Source organism: Gymnogyps californianus, chromosome 28 (assembly GCF_018139145.2).
Source record: "Gymnogyps californianus isolate 813 chromosome 28, ASM1813914v2, whole genome shotgun sequence".
Classification (NCBI taxonomy): domain Eukaryota; kingdom Metazoa; phylum Chordata; class Aves; order Accipitriformes; family Cathartidae; genus Gymnogyps; species Gymnogyps californianus.
The window spans coordinates 2,843,449-2,856,811 of NC_059498.1; the positions used below are offsets into that span (position 1 = coordinate 2,843,449).

At 44.9% G+C, this 13,363-nt stretch overlaps 1 protein-coding gene across 2 annotated transcripts in view; it reads left to right on the forward strand.

The window, feature by feature from the left end:
* The window catches only part of GPATCH8 (G-patch domain containing 8), a 40,966-nt gene extending 27,603 nt beyond the window's left edge, over positions 1–13,363 (forward strand). For both annotated transcript variants that reach the window (XM_050911625.1, XM_050911624.1), the window contains 2 exons: positions 8,160–8,290; positions 8,699–13,363. In XM_050911625.1, coding sequence (XP_050767582.1) covers positions 8,160–8,290; positions 8,699–12,548 — 3,981 coding nt within the window. In that variant the 3' untranslated portion in view covers positions 12,549–13,363. The remainder of the gene's footprint in view (positions 1–8,159; positions 8,291–8,698) is intronic.

Consider the following 13,363-nt stretch of genomic DNA (forward strand, 5'->3'; position numbering starts at 1 on the left):
CTTGAGTACAATGACGTGCATCTGTTTAGGAGGTGGAAGGACCTGTTTGTGTCACATTCTTACAGTTACTTGTGTGGTGATGCAGTATGATTGTCAACTCCTGTTTAAAACCCTTGGGTGATTAGTAGGGGGACTGACATGAGATTGGGAAGGCTGAGAGTTTTTCTAGCATCTAGAGATGCTGTGGAAGAAGAAACAAACCTGTGGAAAGCAACCACCCCTCATTGGTATGAAAGGACTCATCAGTAGGGGTGCAAGAAGACTGACCTGAAAGAAAAATGTCTTGGGAACACACAGGGTGGCATAATCTTCTCATCGGCAGAAAGGATTTGGGGGTTGCTTGGTACTGTTGATTATTTTTAAAGGAACTGATGTTCTTGGATAATTTGCATCCATTGCAGTAACTTCAGGCAGGCTTTGGAGAAAATGAGCCTTCAAGCTCTCGCTATGTCACCCAGCATTAATTCTAGTTACACAGGGATTTAAACAAAGAAGCAATAATGCTTTGCTTAGGGAAAAAATTGCTTGTCCAGCTTTATGTCATGCTGAAATGTGTGTCACCCTGTTGGGTCAGTGTTCAGTAAGTGAACTTGAAACTACCTAGAAATAATGAAGGTAAATTTGCATAAGTAACACTGTCTCACTTCTGTTCTTCATTACTGCTCAGGATAGGCTCAGTTCTAACAGTCTATTCTGAATTTTAAGGTAGTTGAAAAAAAACAAACCTGCTCTGCTTTTCATAATACATTGCCCATTGATGTTTCGTGTTTTGCCTCTTTGGACAAGAAGGCTAACATAAATTTTTTGAGGCAAAACATAAGGTTTTCTTAAAAGTAGGCTTTCTTGGAAAGATGAGACATTGCAGTGTCCTAGATAATACATACCAAGCCGGTTTGCTGTAATTATCTGCAGTGTTTTGTCTTAGTGGTAATTCTTGAGGCAACAGTGCTTCGTTTTTGCCTTTTTCTTAGCTTGTTGAACAGATTTCCACGGGATCACTTTTGCTTTTAAGTATTTTTAGTTACACATACCCATGACACTGAAGTGTTTGCTTATTCCTTCTGTGGCTCAGTGAGCATTAGGCTGTCCCTGTAAATAGATGTTCCATCCTCAGATCCCTTTCTGCTCCCGAGTTATAAAGACACTGTCTTGTATTCCAGGAAGGAACTCAGGATTATTGCGAAACAGGGACGATAGGTAAGTGTATTGATCCCTACCGGATAAACTTTGGACCCACCAACTTGTCAACACCAAACAATTAAAGGGGAGGTTTTATTATTATTATTTCGTGACTATACTGGTTTCATATAGCATTCGGGTATGTCTGAATTGACCTCAGCACCAAGTTTCTACCCAAAAGGCAGTATTTCTAGATTACCTTAACTGGGAAAATAATCTTCAATTTATTATCACAAACCATTGGCCTGTTTAAGTCATTGGACTTTAAACATCTTGTTGGAGGTGTGCAATGTTGTTCTCTAGATATTTTTTTAATTAGGTTGATACTTGAAATGAGAAGTACAGATGTTTTAAAGAACAGTAACCCTATCTATTCACCAAATGGTCAGTCCCTCTCAGGGGAAGCCAAAGGACTAAAAGCAATTCGAGTTCATACAGATGGCACTGCAAGAGGAAAAATAAACTCAGTTCCCTTAAAGATCCTTCAGTGAGCAACTGAAAAAGCCTGTAACCATAAATGTCATACCCTGGAAAGCTACTGATATCTTTAATGGGGTGTTTTTAGCTGTAAGATCTTGAGCCTGGCAACTAGAAGGACTGGTAGCTTATGAAGGACCCCTGCCTCTGATGTTACACAGTCCTGACTGTCCACAGAGTAATAATAGTTAACAGACAAATGCAAAAGGTGGCAAATGTAGGAAGAAAACTTCTCCTGCAGCTAGCGAGGAACTTGGGTAGTGAAGATGGACCCCGTGTATTTTTGTGTTGCTTTCCTGCAGGTATGTGACGTCCAGATGCTTGAGACCTCCCACAGTCCTAGAATACTCTGGGCTTAGTGGGAACGTATCCTTAGGGCATTACATCCGAGTGGGCCCTTAATTCAGGTTTAGGTTTTGACATCAAGCTAGAATACTTCATGTTAGATTTGCATGAAGGTGAATGTGGGTCACCTTATCTGGGGTTGTACCCAGTTCGCGTATTCATATCAAAGAAACCTAATCTGTATTGTCCATCACTTAGAGCAGCTTGCAAAAATTGTTACAGTTGGAATTATTTTACGTGTAATGTAGCATTTAGAGTCAGCTTTTACTGTGTTTTTTTACTTCATCCAAGAACTTACTTACAGAATCTTGTATACGGTCGCCTCTTTCCTGCTAGCATGCCTGATGAAGGGGTTGAGCTGTTTACTGAGTCACTGACCCAACAGAATAAAAACATTCGTCTTCTGAATTCAGTGTGAAAAACAAACATGTTCCTGTGTGAACTTTTTGCCAGGTTAACTGTGAGAACGCTAACCAGTATTGAAATGCAGTCTTTTATGTAGCTTTCATTTTATTTATTTCTAAATGTGTGGCATTTTGGAGGTGTAGATGATTAATTCTGCATAGATTCTCTTCATAAAAGGACAAAGGGAATGTATTTCCATAAAGAAGTTATTTGGGAAAGAGGGCGGAACTAAGAACTGAAGCTATAGATCTGCGGTTCTCTTCATGCCCTAATTATCTGGATCTTTGCTTCTAATGCCGAGGGGGAGGGATCTGTTAAAGCACAATAAAATTACCAACACACTCACTGCTGTGGTTGATGAGTACTCTAAATCCAAACCCTGAACTTTCAGGTTTGGGGAGAATTGGACTTGCGCTTTCCAAAAACTTGTATCTTCAAGCACAGCTTGAATGTAGAAGACTGAAGAGAGAATCTCCGAGATACTCGGTGTTACATGGGAGGCTTTTCTACTCTATAAATGCTTTACCCTCAAAAAACCCATGGTATTTTTCTTAATCCAGTTTTAGCTGTTCAGCTCCTCATTTGCTGGTGGTAAACACATTTGGAGAAGTGCACTTATGCATGGAGAGTGTTCAATAAAATAAGTCTTCAGCGTGCAAGGCCTGGACATTGTGATTGCAAGCGATGCTAGCCTCCTGAAGGGCAGGCAGACTCGTGTCATTGGGTTATCTGCATTGCATTAATGTGTGGTATATTTTTCTAAGTTGAAAATGAGGTGTCAGGGAAGAAATTAAGATGAAATAAAACTGCAGTTGCATGCCATTTCCCCTCTGCTCTTTTCACTTCATTTACGAGCGTGCAGAGAATGTTGATTACCAAAAATAAGCAGGGCTTGTGTTCTCACTTATATAAAATTACAAAGGTTGCCATCCTTTGAGCTCATATTTAGCTAATGGTGTAGTTCACTCCCAGAAGCTTTTGTGGCAAAGAATTGAGTATACGTCAAAAGTTCAGAAAGCCAGAAATCTGCTGGCATGTAATGAAAAGTACATTATTATTTTATTTAATAGGGTTTGGCAGAGAGACTTGAGAACAATAGCAGGGGAGGAGTAGGCTCTAATGCCATTGTGCTGTCACATGAGCTGCCTCCTGTCTTAAGCCAATGCAGAAATCTCACTGTATGTGGATCCAGTCTATCCCTCTCTCCTGAATATAAGGTTTGTCAGGAAAGTCTCAGATCTTCAGGTCTAGTAAAACAGTGTAGCGGAGTGCTTTTTTTTATTCTGAGAATAACATGAACTCTTTCTGCTCTGCAATTTTAGGCAAAGAATGCCTCTCAAATGGGCCTCAGTTCAGCGAAATTGCATGGCTTTGTCAGCTTAAACTGAGAAAATCGGTTTACTGCTGGTCCTGAACCTGAAAAGCGATGCACTCCAGCTCGATACTCGGGAGGTCTTACCTTGATACCATCTCACCAGCAGAATCTCATGCACAATTGCCACAGCGTGCGCTGCGTTTTTTCCTGTTACGACAGTTTCTGAATCCTGATTGTCCCCCTTTTATTTAACCACTTTCACGTGTCTGTGATGGGCTATCTCTAGAGCTTTTAAATGATGCCGGAGTGCAGCTTATTTAAGCCGATTTGAAGAGAATTGTAAGGTAATGGCATTGTATGCCAATTTGGCCCCTCCTGCGCTATGCAGTGATCGGGAGATAATCCATTACTGTAGCCTCTTTGTGCTGGAGTACTGAGGTAGCTGCAGCTTTTACAGAAAACCTGTTCTTTAAGAGCTCGATTTGCACTCCCATTGAAATTTAGAGACGACTTAGTAATTTTGTTAGAAACAAGGCTGAAAACTTAAAATACTATTCTTTGTTACAAAGCTGAGGTGGGCGGCAGCTATTAATAAAACACAATACCAAACTAAAGGAAGGCTTCAGGTAGTGAAGTACTGCTTCTAGTGTGCAGAAATTTGGACAAACTTTATTGGAGTGGTAGTGATTTGTGTCCTTGTTTGCTGGTCACTGGGCTTACTGACGTGGCCCTTCTTATAGCTGAAGTAATAAACCAGCAGAATAATATTGCTTGGCTTCATGGTCACTATCATCTTACAGTTTGTAAATGCGTTGCTGCTTAGATAAACCTTCTGCTTCCTCAGAAAACACTGCTTTTTCTCAGAAAAAATGCTTCCTAATTTTTAAATCCTATAGTAGCATGAAGCTATATGTTTGGTTTAATACAGGTTGGTGGCTCTGATCCTGTTGAAGAAATTATAGTCTTGCTGAGCACTGTGGGAAGACTTAAAAAGGCTGGTTTCACCCCAAGAAGATGGGTTCCAGGGCTCCTTTTCCTTAGTTGGTGGGGAGAAGCTCCCTGAGGATGACTGAGTGGCTACGTTAAATTCTTGCTTCAATTTCTTTGCTGTGTTGGAGGGGAAGAGGCAGCTGTGCGACTCGCCTCCCACGGCTGTCCAGCCTCTCTGAACACCCACGCATATGGTGTGGTCCAAAAAGTAATTTAGAGATTTTGGAGGATTAGAATAATGAACGCTTGCCTAAGGATTAGATGGAAATTTCTTTAGTGTAAGCCTAGCTTAAATATCGATTTAGTTCAAATAGCTTTCTGGGAAGGCTGAGACCTGGAGTTTGCTGAAAAGCATTTCATTGCTTTGATAGACTCCTTTTACTACTGTGAAATTGTACTTCAGGCTTTTAATTGCTTCACCCCAGTTAGGTTTGGGGGAGGAGGGTAGGCATAGCTGTAGTTAACTGGTTATCCAATGTTCTTTGCGTGGATAAATGGCTGGATTTGATTATGCACTTGGAACTATTAGCGAGGTAACAGTTACTCTGACAGGATATTTTGAAAAGTTCTGGCTATTTTAAAAGTTCAGTGCTAATCAGCTGCCTGCAAATGTAGCCGCCTGCATCTGTTCCTGTAGTGATTTGTTTTTACAGATGAGCAGTCTGGTCTTCTGTTGTCCCTCTTTCCCTTACCCCAGGTTGCATTTATATAAGATAATGCAGTCCAGCCAGGTTTGTTGGAACTTGGCTCCTTGCAAACTTGAGAAATCATTTCTGATGATAGGTGCATCATTTTAGGTCAGTCAAAGATGCTGAGCTTCGTTATGTTCCACATTTTACACTTTGCATTCCCAAGGAGATGGCATGGTGCAGTTGTGGAGATTTTTTTCTATCTTAAACTTACCCAGCAAACCCTTCTTCCTTCTGGCCCCTGTGCTACAAAAAGAAACTCAGCCTTGAGATCTCTTAGTCCTTCGTAAAGTCAGCTTTGTAAAATCAGACAAACTTTCCCCAATTTGGGGAGTAATAAATTCTCAGTACTCTTGAAACCAGGGTTAGTGGTTTATCATCTTAAAAGGCACAGATATCAGTGTAGCTAGAAGTTGCATATTCTGGAGTTGCAGTACATCGGGGTAGTTCACTTGCTTCGTTGCTTCTAATTTACAAGTGTTGCACAGTAAGAGTGGGAGGTTTTGGGGACCAGAGACACAAAAAGGTCAGCATTTAAGGAAATGGGCATTTAAGTCTGTTTTCATTGAAATTGTCTATTGTAACAAAGGCAGGATTGCATTGTGGGCAGCTGCATCATCAACAGACTTTGAGCCCATTTTATTTCAGGGGGAGATGTTTAAGGCCATGTTTGGGGTTGGAGGTGGGTTTCTGAGTGCAGCATTGCACCTTCCTCTTTAAAGTAAAGGGTCACAGTTCATTTGTGTTTTAAATAGCTGGGTCATATTTTTTTCCAAATGAATGAGTGACCTAGAGACTTGGCATCGAACCCCAGTTAAATAGTTTTGTCAGCTGTTGGTGACTTTAACTTCCTGGAGCATTTTAGATACGCTTTTTAAATCAGCATGAAAAAGCTGATAGCATTGCTTAGTCCATTTCCCCCCCGCCCTTGGAAAAAAAATTACTATCCAACATTTAACATACACCACAAAACCCTTGAGCCCTTTACTTGTCCTGGTGAAAGTAGCTCTGTTGTTCCAGGTGGGATCATTGCTGTGTCTGTGCGTGTATGTGTATGTGCGTTCCTCCCTTCTGCTCCAGACTCCCTAAGCTCAGTCCCGTAGCTTCGCTGGCTCAGCTCCTTCTCCGTAGAGTAGCTCACAGACACACCGAGAGCCTGTGTAGTAATGCTTGCTTTTTATTTTTTTTCCTCTCTTCCACTCTTGTTATATTTTTACTTTCTTTTTTTTCTTTGTGATGTGACGTTTTCAGCTGATGTATTGAAAGCAAACCCTTCTAATTTTGGAGTCCAGATCACAAGAGTGAGTTTCTTTCTACTAGTGTCTATAGCTGTAATTTTTTTGTGTGTCCTCCCCTCTGATTTTGGTAATGCTCAACCACATTTAGTAAATACGATTAGGTAAGAGAATCCTCTGTCGTGTCAAATCTTCCCCTTTTTCACAAAGCAATGTTCTCTTTACATTGGGCCAGCTTAATTCCTCTGATTTGAACTCTGGGTTAATTTTCAGATCCACTGTTGCTGTGTGTACCGGTCTGACTCTGCTCCATTAAAGAGGCAGAGTCAGCCAGCCAGAAGGAATATTTAGAATTCACAAACGATTTGTACATCTTGTATGAGAATTTTTCTAAAGGGACTACTGCTTTGAGTACCGTTAGTCTTTCAGGCCCTTCATAAAATGCCTGAAAAACATGAGACTTTTTCAAAAGCTGGGTACATGATGCTTTCTGGAATTGGGCCTTTTGAAAGGGTTTCAAATTGTGCACCAAAAAAGAAAAATTAATCCTTTAGGATGGTAGAGGTCTTTCTTTGCTGCTTTCTGTTACTGAAACTTCTGTATAGCACTCTAAAAAAAAAAAAAAAAAGCCTTGTAAATTTTCACATGTATTCAAAGGACAAACAGCAGCCTCTTTTCCTAGTGCTTTGAGATTGAGACAAGGACTTTAAATTTTCTGAAGTCTTGGATGTTTGATTTCTATTATAATTAGATATCTAGATTTCCTCAGTGATGTTATGATGTTTGAAATTCCTTGGGTTTGGGTTTACTTCCTGATAGGGTAAGATTTCTGGGGAACTTAGTGTTTCTGCCCTCTAAAGTATTAAACCCCAAAAGACCCCACTGCATTTTAGAGCATTTTGTTTCTTGAGAGACTGTCTCAGAACTACTGTCAGGAAAGCAAGTAACTGTTTGTGGTGTATGTTGTATTATTTATTTGCTTACCGGAATCATTAGCATGGGATTTTTGGCACCTTCTCCAATGTAATTTGTACATTGCTTTTGTAAGATATAATACCTGGGTAACTCTTGCACCAGCTAATCCCTTTCTGTTCTCTGGCCCATGCTGTTAAGACTTCTGTCATGCACTGTTTGTCAAGTACATTTGCACCCTGCAAGAGCAGCAAAGTAAACAGCCTTTTTTTTTTTTTCCTTTTCCTTCCGGAATTTGCTTGTTGCTTTGAAATCAGCTTTGTTGTACATGCTAAAGAAAACCAGTAATGTTGATTGGAAATGCATATACACAGACTTGAAGTCATAGCCAAAAGTGATCAACAGTTGTCTTTTCATTTAGCTACTGGGAGGATGGCAATGTGCTCCGTTTGGTTTGTTGAGCTAAGACGCTGTTGCTCCATCCTAGCTCAATAAATGTTACTGGGGAGAGGCTTTACAGCGTACTTTCCAGTGCTACAGCAAAGAGACGCTTTCGGACACTTAACCACAAACCGGTTTTGTCTAATCCGTTCCTGCTTTCTTTTGCCTCAGAGGTTGAAAGATCTCAAGCAAAGGGAATTTGCTCGCAATGTCTCTTCAAGATCACGGAAAGATGAAAGGAAGCAGGAGAAAGCCCTCCGGCGTCTACACGAACTGGCTGAACAGAGGAGGCAGCCTGAATGGTGAGTACGGGTGATCCCCGAGCACCCTTGGAGCACGTGTGCGGGAGTCCTGCGTGGGGCTGCAGCCTTTTGCTGCGCTGGCATTCTTGCTCCTGTAATCCTGCGCAAGTTTTGAGGGCTAAGCTTCATGCTTCAGTTTGGCCTCGTGCTGTGGTTTTGGTAGGAGTGAATTCACTAAACCGGTAGTCCAGAGCATCCCCAAATTGCTTTATCCAGCAATACGTTTTCTTCAGTTATTTAATATTATTTTAAAATCCAAATGGCTGTATAATGCTATTTTAATGCGTATTTCTGGATACAAGAGTACTTGAAATGTGTAAAAGACTGTTTTAGATGAGGCATGAATCCAGCTGCGGAGGTATACAAATGGCAGTCAGCTGTTTTCTCTGTTTTAACTTGTTCATACAGTGCTCCTGGAAGTGGACCCATGTTCAGAACCACCACGGTGGCTGTGGATGAGGAAGGTGGAGATGATGACGATGCTGCAGCCAACAGCAGCTCTTTCATCCAGACGACTTCTGGCCAAGCTACAGAGATGACTATGGACAGAGGTTTCCTAAACACTGGACAAGTCGGTGGCACTGTTATGCCAAGCCAAATGCCCATCCAGACAGCGCAAGCAGTCAGCTTTGGCATTAAGAGTACTTTGGGAACTCCACTGCAGAAGATAGGTGTGTCATTTTCATTTGCGAAGAAGACTCCGGTAAAGCTTGAGACCATAGCTTCTGTTTTCAAGGACCACGTGGAAGAATCAAGTTCTGCAGATGGAGCAAAAGCTGATGAGAGAGGGTCCTCAGATGCAGGGAGCCTGCAGAAATCTGGTGAGGGCGAAAGCACAAATAATTCTGATGGCAAGGCGGAGGAAGATGACCAACATGACAAAGATAGTGGGTCTCTAGCCACCACGTTATCTAAACTAAAAAAGATGAGACGAGAAGATGGACCAATGGCAGTTGAACCAGAATACTACCACTATATTCCCCCAGCCCATTGTAAAGTAAAGCCTAATTTTCAATTCCTGCTTTTCATGAAGTCTACAGAACAAATGGAAGCTGAAAATGTGAATAAAAAAAACACGCATGAAGTTAAAAAGGGTAGTTCTCCGAAACCCAAGCCCGGCAAGTACACAGAGAAGGCTGGTGAGAGCACGGGGCAGCAGAAGGAGCAGAGTACTACTGAAACTGCAGCTCAGCAGAGCAAAACAGAGCTAAAAGAAGTCCTAGAAAATGCAAGTATGCAGGAGAGCAAGCATCTTGCAGAGAGCAATCTCCCCGAGCCAGACACTACTAAAGAAATCGCTCAGCCCATCCCAAGCTGTAAAGATGTCACTGAAGGACCAAAGCATCTGACAGGACCTTTTTTCCCCGTTCTGAGTAAAGATGAGAGCACGACTCTCCAGTGGCCTTCAGAGCTTCTCATATTTACCAAAGCAGAACCATCGGTTTCGTACAGCTGTAATCCCCTGTATTTTGATTTCAAGCTCTCTCGCAACAAAGATGCTAAAGGTAAAGGGGCAGAGAAATCTAAGGATCCAGGGGGTCTATGTAAAGAAAACGTTCAGAGCACAGAATCTGGTGAGATAAGCAAACCCAAGGAGGCAGAAAGCGCAGCTAACAGTTCTGCTCTAAAAATGGAGAACAAATCTCTGTCCACCTGTGGCTCCCAGAACAAGCAGGAGTCCAATTTGGCAAGCGTTAGTAAGGGAGAGGGAGAGGACAGTAGTAAAAGCATAACCAGTAAGAGTAAATCTGGAAGATCCCATAAACACAAAAAGAAAAAGAAGCACAAAAAGTCCAGCAAACACAAACATAAACACAAGGAGGAAGCTGATGAGAAGGGCCGAAAAACTGACCTGGGGGAAGAGAAGCCCAAGAAACGGAAAAGACACAGGCACAAAAAAGGCAAATCCGCTCTTTCTACTGAATCGGAACGGGCGCTAAAAACTGAACTGTCTGAAGACTGTAGCCATTTCCAGAAGAAAAAGCGGTGCTCTCAGGAGTCCCAGAGGAAGTCTCTGTCTGCTGAAGAGGGAAGCAGCGGTAAAAAAGAGGATGGTGGTAACTCCTGCCAAGAGCATGGCAACAAAAAACACAAGGCTGACCTGCAGCAGTTACCTGCTTCGAGGAGACGGTGTTCGGCTCCTTCCCTGGGCAGGACCAGCCGCAGGAGCCGACAGAGCAGCGGGGACTACGACAGCGACGAGGGCTCTCACAGGAAGCACTGCCGGCAGAAATCGCCGTCGCAGTACAGCGATGACTATGACTCTGGCAGCGACCAGTCCAGGAGCCGCTCCAGGTCGGGGCGGAGGCACTCCTCTCACAGGTCGTACTCGACCAGCTCCGACGCTTCCTCGGACCACAGCCGGTACAGCCGTCGGAGAAGTTACTCGGATGATAGCTACAGCGATTACAGTGACCGGTCAAGGTGCCATTCAAAGCGGTCCCACGACTCGGAGGATGACTCTGACTACAACAGCTCGAATCACAGATCAAAGCGGCGCAAGTACTCCTCTTCTGAAGATGACTACAGCTCGAGTAGGAGCAGGTCGAGGAGTCGAAGCAGGAGCCGAACTCACCCTCGAGGCAGGTCAAGAACAAGGAGCCGGGGCAGAACACGCAGCAGCAGCTGCAGCCGCAGTCGAAGCAAGAGGAGAAGCCGAAGCGTAACGGGTCGCAGCTGGAAACGGAGCCGCAGCTATAGCAGGGATCGCAGCCGCAGTACGAGAAGCCACTCGCAGAGGTCTCTCTCGCGGAAGGGCTCTCGAGGCCACGAGAGCCCCGAAGAGAGGAGGTCTGGGAGAAGAGACTTCATCAGGTCCAAAATCTATCGCTCACAATCTCCTCACTATTTCCGGACAGGCCGAAGTGAAGGATCATCACTGAAGAAAGAGGATGGCAAAGGAGAGGATCTGAAAGGCTCTGGCTCGCTCTCCCAAAACAGCAGCAGCTCTGGCACGGGGAGGGCCTCGGAAGGTGACTGCAGTCCGGAAGAGAGAAACTCGGTCACTGCAAAACTTCTTCTGGAAAAGATTCAATCCAGGAAGGTTGAAAAGAAGCCCTGTGTCACTGACGAGATGCTGGCAGGGGCAAACAAGGTGGGCATAAAGCTCAAAGATCCTCCCCAGGGCTACTTTGGCCCGAAACTTCCTCCTTCCTTAGGCAACAAACCGGTTCTCCCCTTAATTGGGAAATTGCCAACCGTTCGAAAACCAAATGCCAAAAGGTATGAAGAGTCTGGCTTGGAGAGGGGCGAGGAGCAAGAGCTGTCGGATTCTGAGGATGTTTCCCAAGGCATTGAGGAGGCTCAGTTGGCCGGCCAGTCTCTCCTGGAGGATGTGGTGATGGTAATTCAGGACAAACCTCTGGATGAGCAGAAACGTGACGAACCTGCTGTGGAAATGCCGTCCATCCCCCTCGAAGCGCCGGCGCTCCCCGAGTGCTTTGGTTCTGGAGATCTGGTCATGCCGCACAACTTCCTCTCGGATCCGAGCGATGGCGATGGGCTAGAACCTATGGATGGGGGCAACCAGCCGGTCCCAGTGGAAACCAGTATGATGCCCTTAGTTCCAGATGTCGAGCACTTTCCTGGCTACGTGCCCCAGAGCGGGGAGCCGAGCATCGAAGGGGATCGGGAAGGAGGAGAAGACTCCTCTCTAGCACCGCTCGAGAGCCAGCCGATCACTTTTACACCCGAAGAAATGGAGAAATACAGTAAGCTGCAGCAAGCTGCTCAGCAGCACATTCAGCAGCAGCTTCTGGCAAAGCAGGTCAAGGCCTTTCCTGCCTCGGCGGCCCTGGCGCCGGCAGCGCCTGCCCTGCAGCCCATCCACATTCAGCAGCCGGCGGCGGCATCCGCCACCTCCATCACCACCGTGCAGCATGCCATCCTGCAGCACCACGCCGCTGCGGCCGCCGCCGCCATCGGGATTCACCCTCACCCCCATCCCCAGCCTCTCGCTCAGGTTCATCATATACCCCAGCCCCACTTGACGCCTATTTCATTATCCCACTTGACCCACTCGATTATTCCAGGCCACCCTGCTACGTTTCTAGCCAGCCACCCCATCCACATCATTCCGGCGTCAGCTATCCATCCGGGCCCCTTTACTTTTCATCCGGTTCCTCACGCTCTTTATCCGACCCTTCTTGCCCCAAGACCTGCTGCCGCTGCGGCCGCTACAGCGTTACATCTTCACCCTTTGCTGCACCCCATTTTCTCAGGACAGGACTTGCAGCATCCACCCAGTCACGGCACATGAAGGACGAAACGAAATAACCTTGGAGGAAGGAGAACATTTTGCGTTTTGGGAAGGGGTTGAAGTTGATCCAGCTGGCAGGTGAGATCTGAGAATTTCCTTTCACTCTTTAGCAGCCAAAGAAGCCAAAGGCTCGAGGGCTGGGTAGCAGCAGGCAGCGGGTCAGTTCGTAAGCGTTGTGTATATCCGCTACCAGGGACTGTCTTGCGTCCCCGACACCTCCGTGCACGTAGCAGCACTCTATCCTAGAAGAATCATTTCACGTGTAGACCAGCAAGACACTTGGAAAGGCTTTTTTTTCCCTGGATTCTTACACTTGGTCATCTTCCTTCTGCCGCCTTGTATATGATAAATGAGATTTCATACACACTAATAGGTCTCTCAAAATCCTTTTAATGAGGTCATCTAATTAAAATAGTCAGCATGATTGAATCCGGCTTGTAATCAGCGATAAAACATTCAGGAACTGACAGCTGTGGATCCTGGTGAGGAGACCGATGGAAGGGCAGCGCCACTCTTGTTTTGGCTGGGCCAGTACCAGTTTTCAGGCATTACAGGAGATTTCTTGGCACCCTTTCGCTGCATACTTAGGTGGTTTTTTTTTTTCCTCGGTGTGAGCAGCAAAGATGGAAGTAAGATCGTGTATTAAAGCTGAAGAGAGGAGCTGCGCGTGTGCCCAGAGCTCGGACCCTTCTCCATCCTGCGTTGGCATTCTCCTGTGCAAGGACTGCACCGTGACGCCTTCTGGATGTCCGGGAGTGGAGAGGGGTTCTCGGTTTGGGGGCCGGTGATTTCAGTCTGGGCTTTGACCACGCTTC